This window comes from Catharus ustulatus, chromosome 4 (assembly GCF_009819885.2).
Source record: "Catharus ustulatus isolate bCatUst1 chromosome 4, bCatUst1.pri.v2, whole genome shotgun sequence".
NCBI classification, from domain to species: Eukaryota; Metazoa; Chordata; class Aves; order Passeriformes; family Turdidae; genus Catharus; species Catharus ustulatus.
In genome coordinates, this window is record NC_046224.1 from 14,576,747 (window position 1) to 14,593,469 (window position 16,723).

The 16,723-nt window shown below is 38.1% G+C and overlaps 1 protein-coding gene across 2 annotated transcripts in view; it reads right to left on the bottom strand.

Moving 5' to 3' along the window:
* Positions 1-16,723, bottom strand: part of COG5 (component of oligomeric golgi complex 5) — a 175,745-nt gene that overhangs the window by 32,861 nt on the left and 126,161 nt on the right. For both annotated transcript variants that reach the window (XM_033057501.2, XM_033057502.2), the window contains 4 exons: positions 13,824-13,905; positions 10,473-10,677; positions 9,634-9,795; positions 7,494-7,593 (listed from right to left, as the gene is read on the bottom strand). In XM_033057501.2, coding sequence (XP_032913392.1) covers positions 7,494-7,593; positions 9,634-9,795; positions 10,473-10,677; positions 13,824-13,905 — 549 coding nt within the window. The remainder of the gene's footprint in view (positions 1-7,493; positions 7,594-9,633; positions 9,796-10,472; positions 10,678-13,823; positions 13,906-16,723) is intronic.

Consider the following 16,723-nt stretch of genomic DNA (forward strand, 5'->3'; position numbering starts at 1 on the left):
TCAGCACTTTAAGCTTCCTCTTGAACAGATTTTGCATCTCGCTCTTGTTCAGTTTCAGTCACATATTGGTTACACCTACAGCTGTAAATTCAAGGGTGCCAGGAAAGGTCCCTGGATCTGGCAAGTGATTATCTACCACTAAGTGGTAGGACACTCATTAGCAAGTTCTTGGCCTGGACCAACAGCTACCTTCCCCAGCCTTCAGATGGAGTTCAGGACAGGCAATCCTACAGACACTATTGCCAGGAGGGCTCTGGCAGCCAGGCACTGCTCTGGGGAAGGGCAGCCCTCCCCAGCCAGGAGGCACTGCCTGGCCCCACTGGCCACAGTGCCCAGGGTGCTCCCAGGACCCTTCCACTCCCCACTGCATCACTGTTACCCTCCAGTATCAGGGAGATGTTCACAGCTGGGATGGCAGATTCAGTCCTGAGTGTCAGTCACAAACCATTACTGACCTTGTGCTCCAAAGCAAGAGAGGCAGACATTGACATAAACACCAGGGGAACAGTGTGGAGCAATTCAATACTTCAATACAACCCATCTGCAGCAAAAACAAACACGGCATGCTGATCCTTGAAGTGAAGCCAACACTAATGGGAACAAGCCTTGATGATACAAATTTGCCTTCACACAGATGAGACCAAGCTTATTTACTTACTTACATTTACTGTTCTGAGGACAGTTACTTGTTTTCAACACCCATACTCTCTTTGAAAAGCAAACCCAGACCATATGGGGATAAGGAGTCAGTGACTGGGATATGCATCTATATAGTGTTTGCCTCTGAAGAAGGGGTTGACACAACAATGAATTGTTACACTTTTATATTCCTGCTTTTTCTGGTATTCACTGTCTTAAATTATAATGCACCAAAATTAAAATCTGTCATCAAGCACATGCTTCGAATCATTATGACAGATAATAATACTTTACAATAACATTGTCCTACTTACACAATCTAGTACCAGCTAATTGGAAAACAGATGTCAGTAAACCCTCAGAATTTTAGAAATAATGTATATTCATTTTAATCAGATAATTTTTATTTTAGAGTCACTTTACATTTAAACATTAAGCCAGTTAAATATTCAGAATTGTTTCACATCTGAAATCCAGTTTCACCATTGTATTCAAAAGCAAGACCAGACTAAATAAAAGATTCCCAGTAACATCCCAAGAAACCTTTTGTGCCAACACATTACTGCTCATATTACTGCTCCAGTGCTCTGCAATTGATGCACATTCTAGAACCATACAAAATGTTACATAACTCAAATATTTACTTGAGTAAATATAAATAAATCTCAATATACTCCTGAGATCCAGGACAGTGAGAAAGAGGCTGCCTACTCTACATAACAGATCATCAGCTGATGCTGACTTTTCCCTCAAAACAATCCAGAATCTTAGAACGTCATTCATCAGAAAAATCCACACAAATGTTCTTATGTCTGAAGTGTGCAGTAATCCATCACTTTTGGGATCAGAATAACAAATTCTTTCTCATTTTGTGTCATGGCATGTCCAGTAGTAGAGGTCACCAATAGATGATTCAATGTCCTGCCCTTTGAGGATATGTAACAATTATTCGTACCTTGGTGCAATGACTCTAATTTTTGAGACACTTATATATTCTCTTTAATCTCAAAAGTTGCTTCTATTACTGGGTTTTTAGCATTTTAACTTTGAAATACATAAAATACACCAAGCATTGACTTATGCTTTCTTAAGAAGACTGGGGGAGAATTCTTCAGAATGCCAGGAAGGACTGTGCTCTCTGCACAGCGCTTAAAAATTTCCAAGTGGCAAACATGATAATCACAAACACCACAACCATTGCCCAGGCTAAAATCCTGATGAGAAGCCAAGCCTCTACCATGAGCTATAAAGGACAGTTTAATAGCTGTGGGAAAAGGTTAGTAGCTCTCTCAGAGCACTGCCCTCAGTCTGTATTTCGGACCTCTACCTCATTCATCAGCTTTTGTGAAATATACAGCATCAGTTCAACCACACTGAATTAAGAGAGTAAAAAAATTATTCAAATTCTCTACTTCCTTCCTCCCTCATTACACCCACTCTCCATCTTCACCTTTTGAGGGCTTCCTCTCCACAACTGCTTACAAGTTTGACAGTGGGAAAATCTCCATTATATCATCTGCCTGCAGCCTCCTGTCTGCTGGAAAATTTCCTTTTCTTATATAAACTTATTGTTCCATAGATCACAATATTCCATATTTAGGAAACACTCCAATTACAGGCAATCACTTTTCTACCCTAACCTCAGAAAAAAATCTGGTTAGTTTAGTATGGTCATGCAGGTTCTTGCTCTGTCTGTACTTCAAGCAGACATGAACTTTCTCTGCCTGTGCTCCAGGCTGAGTAGCATTGTGTTCAGCAAGGTGTCACAGCTGAACTGGTCAGCATGGACTGGAGTGGAGCTAAAATGTGCTCTGCCATCTGGCAACACAGTAGAGTGAGTTTATGTCTGCCTAAATCATGTAAGCACACCACATCCTCATATAGAAATGTTTTTAAGACAGAAATTTGTCAGCATAATCACCCCCACCTGCTCTGAAAAGCAAGTGGGCAACCTCATTTTTACAATCCAGCCTCTGCAAATGACTCTTTGCTTGTTTATTGGCCAAAGGACAACATTGTCTCTGATGATGTCTCTAGTGATGCCCTGTGGTGGGAGGAGTCAGCAAGACACAGCCTCCATCAGACAAGGCAGGAAGGATTGCTCTGGGACTCTGACCAAAATTAATAAAGATAGTCTGACAGGATGACTGTAGCTCTAGGGAGGAAACTGGTAGAGGTCTCCAGGTTCACAAAGTAGGAGAATCACACCTTCTCTAAACAACTGCATTTTCATGTTCACAGCACAACACATTTCTTCTATGTGCACTTGGTGGGTGTGTTAGTGTACTTCAATCCACCCACATGACAAGCTGAATAGAAACAGCACAAAAGTAAGAGAACATGCAGTACTTATATTCACAGGTAACTGAAATCATCACTCTAAAACCAGAAAGAATGCAACAAAAGCCCCAACAACAAATATTGTTTCGAACAGTCCCATGCTGGGAAGGGAATAGACTAGAGGACCAAAGACTGCTCTTCCATCTTCAGCCTATATGGAACATGGATCTTGCAACTTATTTTTTTGCTTGCTGGCAAAATTACATATCTTGTAAACTTCCAGAGCTTTTAACCCTCAATGTTTCATGACTTCGCTATCAACAGCAAAAAAAAATATAGTGATTGCAATATATATTACAAAGTTGCAATAGAGAGATTTTTAATTATAAGTACATTCAAGTACATTCAAAATTCAGTTCAGTAAATGTCAAAATTACAGGTAATCAACTGAGGAAACACAGCTTTGTTTCACTTTCAATCGCTAGACTACCATCTGATTTTTCTATAAATAAATGAAAAATATGATATAAAGTAGCATATTAACAGAACCAAACATGAATTCAAAAGACTGCAAGAAATGAGGCATCTTTTCCAAAAATTAACAGACCAAGTCTGTTCCCTTATTACAGAAGATTACTGCAGAGTATTACTCTAGAGCAGTGGTCTTTGAAGTGGGGCACATGTACCACAAGGGTTAGGCAAGACAAAATGAGATGCATGACAAAAATATCAGAATGTCAACAGTACATGTATTAAAGTTATAAATAAACAAGTATACATTTAATAAAGGTGCACACTCAGAAAGTTTATACCAATAGGAATGCATAACCAAAAATTTTAAGACCACTGCACTAGAGGATCCTACCACACAATTATTGCTGCCATGTCAAAGGCATTTAATAAAGATGTTGGTGAGTTTTATGTTCTCTATTACACGTCTCAAATATCAGTTAAACAAATGGGTAAAAATATCTCTATGAAGAAGGTTTATGAGCTCCTATCTTTTGTTAAGGAGCATGGAGTCTCATAAACACTTCAAATTACTTAACTTTTTGGTTTGTTTTGTTTTGTTTTCAGGAAATGCAACTTATTGCCTTCTCACAAATCCTTCCCTTCACTACACTTATTGATTGTAAGTATTTGATGAAAGAGTTAATTTTCCTGATGTGGCCAGTTAAATAAGAGCATGTTGTATGTGTCAGTCAAGACAGATGATTAAAGGTATTTGCAAATGGGATGGATAACTCCTCTGGAACTGAATAGAGGAGAAAAGTTAGGGTACTTTTTCATCTTGGCTATCTCACTTGTAAGAAAAAGTGGCCAGTGAAAAAAATCTGGTTAAGTAAACAGACCTTTTGTTAAAATCTATGCACTGGATTACGAGGTGTAAAAGGCAGAAGAGGAAAATTTTGTTCTTATACGAAACATGATGATCAGATTTGTTAATATCTTTTCCAGTCTGGAATACGAAGGATGTGGAAATGGTGACTAAACAGAAGTCTAGTGGTGTCTGCAATCATTATGAAGATGTCTGGCCTATCTGTTTTAAAGAACACATCAAGAAAGAGAAACAAAATTATAATGGCACAGAGAAGATGTACCAAGCACCCTTTCTCAGCATCACAAAACACAGGACGGGTGGTGAAGATGAAAGCTAATACTCTTAAATTAACAGAAATATTTTTAAAATCTAGTACAATGTCTCATTATCCCTTCAAGCCTTGTAAAGTAAGAGTATCTACAATTACACTGAGTGAAATTAGGGCAATAATTGTGAACACTGCATAGCATACACCAACCACATCAAGCATCAGCAAGAGATTGACTAAAGATTCACCCAAAAGCAGAATGTATCTACATACTGCTATTTCCAGAGACTATTATATTCTCTGAACCAATTAATAAAAGAACAGGTCTCAGGTGCAGCAAGTTCTTGATGTGGGAAAAGCTGAAAAGCGTACAAAGCCACACGTAACATATGCAAAGTTCTGGATTTACATCATTTCTTTTCTTAGTCGTTTTTGCTTTAGGACTGTATGTACAGACTGATAGATGCTGCTTTCATTCAAAGGCAACATCTTTGAACCTTGAGTAACATTTTCTTGTTAATTGTCTATTTAAGGATACCTGGAGAAACAGCAATGAAATCTCTGTTTTGTGAAACTGAATAAATAAAAACCCTGACATCAACAGCAGAATGTCTCAACCTTTGCAGAACTGCACATTTCAGTTTTTCACCTTTCAAATCTACCTGCAATATTACAACATTTTAAAAAAATTAATCACTTTTTAAAGTCTCCTGCCCCCATCTTCATTCACAGAATTCTGAGATGGTTTTGTTTACTTTTAATCTGGAAGAAAACTCAATTTCAAATTCCTCCAGGAAATTAAATTTCCATCTCTAGCACTGCTCCACTATAGCTATCAGACATGAAGCATCTGAGCGGATATGTTCCATGGTCCCCTTCTCAGCTTTGGACAGGAGGACTATTGTTGACTCCAAGCTATTGTTGGAGACTGGATTGCAAGATTGAATTAAGATTGCATTCTTGGCTAAACCACTAAAACATAATGGAACAGTGCTGTCTGACATAGCTCCTATTCTACATGTGGTGCACATTTCAGGCTCAATCTGTCTGCCCAAAAATAGGCACCAAAAAAAAGGCTAAATTGTTCCAGATTATATCCAGAGGGCTGGCAAGCATGGCACAGGACAAGTGGGAGAGCCATGCCCTGCTGGAGAGGCAGCTGGAGGCTAGGAATGATATTTCATCACTTCAAAGATGACTCTGACACTTATATCTTGGCAACTGTGTTGAGCACTTCTGGTTTTTACATTTGTAACATGTATCAGCAAGGAAAGAAAGAAGTTTTTAAAAAGGGTAGCTGTGCAGTATTCTTAATACTGTTTTACAACTTGTAGGTATGTGCTTCAAGGACATTGATGTTCATCCTGGCAGTTTGGCTAATCCCATCACTAAGCTTTTCAGTGTTTCAAGTTTGCATTGTCAGTTGTCAAAGTCAAGAAGTTCAAGGGCTCAGACTCCCTCTTTCGTCCTACATTCTTGTAATTTAAAGGTCAGCTAACACAAAGCCACAAACCATATACTTATCAGCTTATTTCTAGGTATCTTGGTTTTTCCAGGGTTTCTTAAGAATTTACCAACAGTCTGATCACAAAACAATGTTAACTTCCAAAGAATCCACTGGCAGACTCCATCAGAGATGATGAACACAACCCTGATACTTTCACAGTTAAAACTGAAAGGTCTTTTTTTTTTTCAGCTGAATGCCACTATTTGACACTACACTCCATCACTCCATGACATAGAGACAACAAGGTATTTTTTTTACCTCTGATGACTCTACTAAAAATTCTCATTTCTGTCATAAGCAGATTTCATTCTGAAAATACAAAGCCATGATTTGATATCTTTAAAAGTAGACCCAACTTAAGCACTATGCTTTAAATAGTTAACAAAGTAATGCTAATATTTGTTTTTATTTTAAAATTTAATATATTCTTTATGGCCTTATGACTGCTTCACCTATGTTCCTTTTCCATACAAGTCTGCAAACTTCCAAGATAATTAATCCAATAGAGAAGGTAAACAAAATATGTGTTACTGAATTTCATTTTTCTAAAAGCCATTCCAAGACAGCATAAATGTAAAAAATAAACAGAACTACACTAACTAAATTATTGCAATGTTTTGTAGTCAATTGGTACAAAAAATATTAGCAAACATCTTTCTTTAAATAAAACATATAGCAAATGAATGTTACTGGAGTCTGATTCTGCTGTCAGAATTAATGCTGTTTATTAAGTGCAAATCTTGTTTACAAATACAAGTAGTTAGTCATTTCTGGTGGGTCTGCATATTGCAAAAATTTATTTTCATCTTTTCGTAAGAAAACGATTATAATTGCAACAACACTCCTTAAGAGAAAATTGTTCATCTGAATTTTTTTTTTTTGGTACGATGGCAACATTCACTGTACTATCCACAGGCTTTTTGAAGGCTCTTACTGAGAGGATAAGGCTTTGGGGGTCTTTCTTCTGTTCAGGTTAACACTAGATACCACTACATGGTAAACGATTGGAAATATATGACAAATGCAAACAAATCAAAGGTCAGTTAAATATATGTCAAAAAATAAATATATGGGGAAAAATACCAAAATTTCTTGCAAGTAGTGAAAAATTGTACTTGAATAGTCTAAATTTTAATACCATAAAGATGCTGTATCATGTAACTGATTTAGTATCAAATGTTGGTTAATAAAGAACTGAATTTAACAGTCTTGATTTTGTTTAATGACAGTTACAATTTTGAGGTTTTAAAAATTAATATGGTAAATTCAGTTTGGAGTTAAACAGATAAATTTTACTGCTATCAGTAGACTAAGTTTGTCTAAAGGCAGAATTTAACTGATAATGTTCATAAATACAATAGAAAGCTAATTGGAAGGTTTTGTCTATCAAGTTCGCTTAACTGTTATGTTCTAAATCTACAAAAGCCAGAACACTGTACATAAAAAATACTAGTTTTTAGAAATTTAAAATTACTTACAAGCTGCTCTGATTTTACACCATAAAGCTGAATGGTCTTCGCCACATTTTTGGCCACAGCTAAACTCAGGTCTGGATCAACAGCAGCCACATTTAGCTCACTGGAAACAAAGATTACAAATCTTAATTAAAAACTACACAGTGCTGTACTGAATACTGTATTGAATTGATAAAGAATTAACTATGAATACACAGTTACGTGGCACGTCACTTTAGAGAGAGTAACACAAGCAAGTCTTTCCACGCACAGTAATTCAGTTTACAATTTAACAAGTCATTTGGGAATTTTATGTGCAGTGTTCCTATTCTAGTAAAAATGAGCAAGGTTTAGGAATGACACTTCAGTATGAAATCACTATTAGTAAGCCATTCAAAAATATTGACAGCAATTAACTACATTCAAGCTTTGGCAGCAGCCTTCAAACATTACAGGTGAATACACAGTCATTCAACTCTGGAATTACATGAGCTGTGCAGAAATACCCAGGGGATGCCTTAGCTTGACACAACTAATAAGCTGTGTTTTAGGCAAGCCTTTATAGTAAAAGAGGCCCCCAAGGAATGACAGGGAACAAACGAAGAAGGAAAAGACTTCTAAATCACTTCCAGTATTTTTTGTTCATGAACATCCCCAGATCTCCATCAGTTGGGGTTGCATTCAAAACTGCTCTGCTAAAGACAGGCAAGCACAAGAACTGCCACGTTGCTAATGGTGAGTTTAACCTCTCTCAAGAGCTGAGAATCATGAGGCACCCCAACTTAGAATAATCTTTGAGAACTCTCTAGGGCTCCAAACATTATTAGCTAAAGGTCACTCTCGAAAACTCAGATGAAATTTCATAATTTTCATGTTGTTTTCCTTTCTCTTTTGCAAGGAGCAAAATAGTATCAGACATCACACCAACAGACATGCTCTGAGCTTCTGTAACTCCTAGTCACAAATACTCTGTCAATACTTAATATTTTATACACACACACATGCACACACACATCATGTGAATACTGCCCATCTTTTTTCATACTTCATTAAACAGAGTAGCCGTTACGAAAACCTTATGAGGGAAAATGCATCATTGGCAATTTAGGTATCTTGATTTACAAATTCTACCTAGAATAGTCATCTTTACCTATTATCTTGCTGTTTTACTCTAATGAAGTATTTACACCAGGTATTATCACTTCCAGCCAAGCAACTACCCCTTCTCTTTGACACAGCTAGGATAATAAACATACCAGACATTTACAGTATGTGTAAAGTTTCTCTTTCTGATCTTTTATAAGCTTAAACATTAAGACTTATATGAAATTTTCATTTATTCCAGAAAAAAACAAAGAAAATAAACAATAAAATATATTATTTATTGTAAATAATTAAATAAAGAGGTGACCATCTTGCTGTATTCAGCATTGGTGCAGCCTCACCTTGAACACCATGTCTAGCTCAAGGTCCCACAATTTAGGAAAAATGTGGTGTTATCTGAATGTGTCCAGAGGAAGGTAGCAGAACTGATGAAAGGATTGGAAGGAATAGCAAAGGATTTGCCCTTGTCTGGTTTGGAGAAAAAGGAGGGGCAGCTTCATTGGCCTCTAGAGTTCCCTAGGCAGGGGAGGTGGAGAGGGAGGTTCTGAGCACTTTTCCCCAGGATCCAGTGAAAGGAGGTGTGGGAATGGTTCAAAGCTGCATGAGGCAGGGTTCCAACTCAGCACTAAGAAATCAGTTCCTTAACAAGAGGTTGGTCAAACCCTGGAACAGGCTTCTTAGAGAGGTGGCAGATGCTCCAAGCCTATCAGTGTCTAAGAGGCATGTGGACAATGCCCTAAACATGTTTTAGCTTTTGTCCAGCTCTGAAGTGTTCATGCAGTTGGAGTGGATTTATCATTGCAGGCCCCTTCCAACTGAAATATTCTGTTCTACTGTGTGTTACTCTATTTTATCCCATCCCATCCCATCCCATCCCATCCCATCCCATCCCATCCCATCTTCTGACTTGGTTTTTGCACTAATCTACTTTATAAGAATAACCTACTAATAATCTACTTTAAAGAATAACCAACCTTGTACAACTAAGGAAGTTTCCTTTCTAAAACTGTAACTTTGTACACATTGAATATTACATTTACAATGCCTTACATGTGCATACCTGGCTATAGTTTTAATGATGCTGTCAAGCTCATCAGAAGAGGGGGGATTCCGACCTCCAGGAGGAAAGACAAGATTGATGGGGTCAAACAGTCGTGATAAGGATTTTGACAGATAGGCAGCTTCATACTGTTGCAGTGAATCTTTCAAGGCCTTTTCTGGACTTTGCACATAAGAAAAAGTTATTACATTTTAAATTAAAATACACAATAACATTAAATCTTTCCAGACATACAAACTTTGCAGTGCTGAACCTGTTTTCCCTTTCTGCTTTTTAAACACATGCATATGAAAAACATTCTTCTGATAAGTCTCCCACTGACTGCTCAAGAACATATTTGAGTCAATACAATTCTCATATAAAATATTCATTTTATCTTACATAAGTCTGTAAGTCCTAATAGGCTTGATAAGCCTGTTTCAGTTTTTGATCTTTCTGATATCACTTAGATCATGTTTACTCTATGATGTATAAACTAAAAACTGTGAATCATAACAACTGAGCATTTGTCACACTCAAATGATTGCAGTGTCATTAGGAGAAAGCTACTGCTGCAATCACAATGCATATAAAACTGAATTTTCACCATTTTCCTACTTTTTTCACCCAAAGAGACAAAAATTACTTGTTTAAAGTCAGAGACTTTGTTAGATATATAGCTTAATGAAAAGTCTACAGCTCTAAAATTGTGTTAGAGCAGTAACTGCAAGAGGGGGAAAAAGCCTTTAAAATTCTCCTGCACTGACAATTTGAATAACAATAAGTTAAAAAAAAAATTCCATTTTTTTTACAGGGTGCAAAGATTCATATTTTATAGTCTTACAGTTCACAATACATACTCATAATCTTCTTTTTTTTGCATGAATATGTCGTGTGCATCTTCTTCCATTTGTTGTAATTCAGCAAAAAGATCAGTACTTCCACTTGTGTTAAAATTCCTCTGAATATTTTGACTATACTGCTGGAGGCGCTTCCACAAGTCATTATAAAGCCTCAGTAATTTAGGGTATTCTCCTTCAAATGCTTGTTTCAAAAACATAGAGGCTGCAAAATAAAGCAGTAAGCAACATACAATGTTAATTTTCTTATTCCTATGAACAATCTCTATCCTTACATTTATATCAATGTTACACATTATCCTAAGTTTAATATTAATAATGTAATATTTATAGTTAATTTCAGAGTGAAATAACTGTAATATTAAATGCACTCAACAAAGGATGTAAAGCACCAGAATAAAACCCACAACTGGAAGACTGGATATGAACAACTTACTTTATTTTGTACAGTATATGTTTGGTATCAAACTTAATTATTGTTATCATTCATTTAAGGCCAAAGCGTAATTGAAACTCTCTAAATCTACAGATTTGCTAACAATATCTTGATGGAGGATAAGTGTGGGGCTGTGCAACTTTGAAGATAACAATTTAAAACAGACAAAGATAACTCCTATGAACAAAGTCTTCAGAAATGTGATGAGGGAAGCATATGCTTTTATACACACTTCTTAAAACAAGGTACTTAATATGCAATTCTAAACTTGTCAAAGAATGACAAAGCCAGCAGAAAGAGCAGCATTATTTTCAGCCTTGAAAGGCTTGCCACAAGTAACAGGAAATGAAACAAATGTACAACTGCTGTAGCAACTGTTAATCTTGATCTAACATCAGTCATACTCTATAGATTTCCCATTACATTGGGAGATTAACACTGTTTCACTCATTCATAGGTTTTTCAGGTGCCAGACATCTGCCCCACTTCACCCAGCCTGTGCTTTCAACTCATATATATAATTTTGAATACTGGAGGATTCACATTTATTATCAAACACAGATTATTTTAGGTCATGAAGTTATGTTTACAAAGACAGTCCCAACCGCACAAAAGCAGATCATGATCTAATATCAAACCTTTTAAACTGCCATAAATTCCTATTTTTATACTATTTTTCTGATACCTTGTCTTCCTCTGATCTACATGATACAGAATCAGATTGATATCAGTGGATTCAGTCACCAGAAATTCATGTTAAAAATTAACATTTTCATGTAGATGCCTTGCTTAAATGAAAGCCTGTCTGCCCAGAAGTCAGCTGCAGCAAAATAAAAACATCATCACATCAAAACCCCCCTATAAATGTTTATATAAAACATATTATTAAAAACTGTAATAAAATAGTTTTGAATAGCTAAAGTACAGATGACAAAATGTAAGAGTTCCCTCACTTCTGCAGTGCTGGTTGGTCCCATTAACTGATGACGTAATTTTACAATCTCAAACACAACTGGTGAGAACAGGTAGCACATGTTTAGTTTGAGCACAGGAGGCTCAGGGTGTGTACATACTGCTCTTAAAGCAATGAGTAAGGCAAACAACAGTAAAATTAATATGTTTTAACACAAGATGCATACATTTTCTTTTGGGATCATCTAGTTACTAAGCAACCACTGAACATGAATCCACCAGCGAGTTCCTCAAAATTATATTGCTGCTATAAAGCCTGGAAGGACCAAATTTTGTAGGGCCAGTGCAACAGCTGAGATCACAAAGATAAATGTACATTGTATTCACTTCACCTCTACATGCAAAAGATTAACTTTAAGCACTCTGTGCAAACATGAAAGTACCAAACTCACCTATGATCCAACTGCTGCTGCATTAGCATGTTCTGGTAATAGAACTGTCTTATGTTAACATGATTTATATTTAATATTCCTTGATTGTATCAGTTATTTACATATTACACATGTCAAGAAAATTGTGTATAGTCAGAACAACAGCTGTTTATCTGTATTTATATAAGACCATTCTGAAGTAATTAAAATCCTGCTTATAATGGCATCCAAAAGGTGGCTGAAATCCTATTTTTTCAACCAATCAGTGTTTAACAAGCAAAGACTGAGAATTTATCTTTAAAATCAAATTACTAATTTTGAATTTGGCAAACCCACTTGCTTTAGGAAGTATAATGTACCATTCCAAACATTTTCACCTCCACTCACAGTTAGAAAAATATTTTTTGTTATTAGATAACAACTACTTAATGAAACAGGAAATACTTATTTCTGAAAATTCAACCATAGTTTAAGAGTACAGTAATTTCACGAATACAAGCCGCACCAATTTGACTAAGATTTTGCTCCTAAACCGGAAATGCGGCTAATAATCAGGAGCGGCTAATACAACCTCAGAAGCGCCTGCCAGAGTGCTGAGCCGAGCAGCTGCAAAGTCGGCATTTTGCGATTGTTACAAATCGCTACTCTGTTGCACCGCGGGTGGAGCCTGGCTCCCTGTAGGCAGCACGGGGGGCGGGGAGAGAGGCGGGAGAGCTCTCTTTCCTCCTCTGCCACAGCCCAGGGGAGAGACGGGGGGGGGCCCGGCGCCGCCATTGCCGCGGCACGGGGAGGAGAGGGGGGACCCGGGCCGCCCCTACCGCGGCCCGGGGAGGAGAGGGGGGACCCGGGCCACCCCTACCGCGGCCCGGGGAAGGGGGGGGAAGCCCGCGCCGCCATTGCTGTGGCCCGGGGAGCCGACGGGAGCCCCGCGCAGCCATTGCCGTGGCTCGGGGAGCCGACGGGGTGCTTTGTCCCCGTGCGCCGCTGCCGCGGCAGGAGCGGGGAAACTCCGTCCCTGCCCGCCGCCGGCGCCACGGGCGCGGGAAAGCTCCGTCCCCGCCCGCCGCCGCTGCCGTAGGAGCAGGGGAAGCTCCGTCCCTGCCTGCCACCGTGGGGCAGCGCCGACCCGGGGTGACCGAGCCCAGTGGCAGCGGCGGCCGGCCCCGAGCTGCAGCACCGTGCTGGCCCACCTGGCCCCGTCAGCGGCCCCTAGCGGGCCGAGCCTGCACAGCCTTAGCTCAGCCAGTAAACCCCGCCCTCCCGCGGTTCTGTTACTAATTGCACGCGGGTCCTCGCTGCGAACGACAAAGCGGCTTATATTCGGGTGCGGCTTATCTATGGACAAAAACCGAAATATTTGCCAACACCCAGAGATGCGGCTTATAGTCAGTGCGGCTTGTATTCGTGAATTTACTGTATTCTGTTTGGTTACAAAGTCAGAAGTTTTAAACACACAGACCTTGTGCTGAGTGAAACACTGCTATAGTTCTGGTACAGGCAAAGGGCTTACTGAGAAGCAAGATTCAAAATAATTACAGAACACATTACAAATAATTTATCCTGAATACTTACAGTCTGTTGCTGACTGAAACTGAGAGGAAAGTGTCTGGGTTACTGCAGTCCAAAATTTGTACAAAATATCAGACTGGCCATCCTGAGAGCAAGGGACAAAAAGAATACAAATTTCAAAACATACTCTTTTCAAAGAATCTCAAGCAATGCAAATGCTTCTGGTCAAAGCTGCTCCTCATCACTGAGAATAAAAGCAAAGTGAAATTTGAGAAGTTTCCCTCAGGTTTAGAGCTAGAAAAAGTATTGGAGAAAATAAAAGTTTCAGTCTTGTCTCAAATTAAATATTTTCCTCCAAGTCTGAGAGAAATGCTCCCAGTTCTCTAGGGGTGTGAATGCAGCCCAAAGCAGCACACCACAGGAGACATGTTAGAAAATCTCTTTGCACCGCAGTGACCTCCCCATTCCATGGGAGTTCTCCTGCTGGCTGCAGCACAACAATTATTTACTGCCAATACCACACACTGGCAAACTCCACCCAGGGACCAAACCCATTGCATGCTGCACACAGAGCAGCTCTGGTTCCCAAAACCATAAAACAAAAGTACAGTGAACCTCATGGCTGACTCTTCACTGCCTGGTGCCAACAGCGCTTGCAGTCAGGAGTGGAAATGGGAGCACACCAAAGGGGTGTGCAGGGGCAGGCTGCTTCCCTACTGGCCCCAACATCTGGCACTTAGGGTCAAGCATTAAAGCATGATTTTTGATACCTGTGTGTTTGAGATACAAAAAAAAATCCAGGAGATGAGGATGGGTATCCTGTTCTGCCTGCTTGTTAAGATACTTGGAAGACCGTTCAGTGTTGTAATGGGAAGAGAAAACCTGCTGTGAACAGAACTGTTTTCTTCTTCACATGTTGTATACGCCATCCCTTGACCCTGCTTCTGCATTAACCAGTTTGACCAAACCATTATAGGAATGATAACCAGAAAAGAAAAAAAAAAGTAAATTTAACTTCTGCACTGCCCAGCAATACCACAAAAAGGTGGAGATAATTTATTATATTTAAAGTCTCACTACTCCAAATCAATTACTACTACTTATGATGATAAAGGGGGAAAAAATGGTCTTTTTTTCAATAGCAGTGGCAATAATGGGCAAAGCAATGAATGTCTTTACAATGTCATTCATTAACATCCCTCTTGAAGATCTATTCATTGAGAGACTGTGAGTTCAAGCTCAAGTTTCAGTTAAAAAAAAATCATCTTAAAGAATTAATATAAAACCTGAAAATCAGTCAAAGGTATAGTGATAAATCTAAAAGTAATGATGAAAAAATAGGATTATCATCACAAACTCTGCAATTAGATGAGGAATTCATCCAGCTCTACTCCTTTTCTCTAAAGACGAAGGATAAAGTTTCTGGGTCATGTGTTAAGAACTAAGAGAGAACATCTTTTATGCTACTGGATTCATAAAATGCATGATAATTAACACTGAATGTTAAAATAAAGTGGGATTACAGAATCTCATTTTTGACTGCTTGAGGACAATGTTGGATTTAGAAACTGAAGTAATTTACTTTATAGTTAGGTTTGTATTTTCTGTAAAATTGTGCTTGACTTTCATAAAATAAAATTAGAATATCAGAACATTATTAAGAAGGTTCACTGCATAAGACTTTTTTGCTAAATTTATTGCTACAGCATAAATGTGAAATTACTTAATTCTTTATTTCACAGTTTCAAATTTAGAACATGAAAACTACTATAAAACAAATGGCCTTTCACTTTTAATTGGTTTTCATATTCTCTATCCCAGCCTGGAACAATGGTTGTCTGTTGAGCATGGTCACTTAATTCAAATTCTAAATAACCTAATGATGGTGGAAAAATACTTAAAAAGCACTTTCAAACAACTTTTTTTTTCATTACTGTAATTACCATCTACATCTCTGTTACTGTCTCAGCAGAAAACACAGTTATAAAGGGTCCAGATAACAAATACACATGTACCCCTCCATATCAACATTCCTGTCTTAATTGTCAGGTTGAACATGGTGACAAGCAATGGTAAAATGGGATGACATTTTATGTTGTTGTGGAAATTTGTAACTTTTCTATGTATCTCTATATACATTTATACATGCATACATTTGCATAAGTAGTCAAAGCCATACCAATTAGCCTCTGCTCATTAGCATGTGTCTTCTGACCTGGGGAAATGGTGTACAACACCTGTATCAGAATTATGTATTGAAGAAAGCCCTTATGGCTCAGCTAGCCAACTGTATTATGTATGAGGAGAGAGAGAAGGGAAAAGCTTCATGAAAAAGTCAAGTAACATTTCCTACTGACTGACTGGTCAAAAACGTTTAGGGGAAAAAATAAATGCCCTGTTTTGGAACTAACTAAAATCACTGTCTACAGAGTGCTGGTTGCTTCTATAACACATGATATGAGATTTCAGCCTGTCCAGTGCTGAGATGCAGTCTCTCTGGAGGGGAAATATAGCTGCTGATTAATAGCACAGAGAAGACCATGTAAGAGTTTGTGGCAGGAACTAGAGGATACTGTTGCCTACACGTACACCAGGGGGTATTTAAGTGGGTGGACTGTAGCTACCAAAACTGGAATATAACAAGGCATTGGCATTAGATTCTCCTGAGGGAGTAAAAAAGTGCCATATGCAACCATAAGCATCCAGAAACAATTTATTTTGTTTAAATCTGCAATTTCTTTTGCTTATACATAAATCCAATATATTACTTTTGAAAGTACATTTAAGTCTCTCACTGCTTGTTTTTTTAAAATAATGTATTCTAATAAGGATTAGATTTGTTAGATTTATGAGAATTATAATTTAATTGCTTAAAATGTAATGTGCAATTCCATCTGACAATAATCAACACTAGAAAATTACACAGAAAGGGTAGCAAAAGGAGTGGTTTTCTCCAGCAGGAA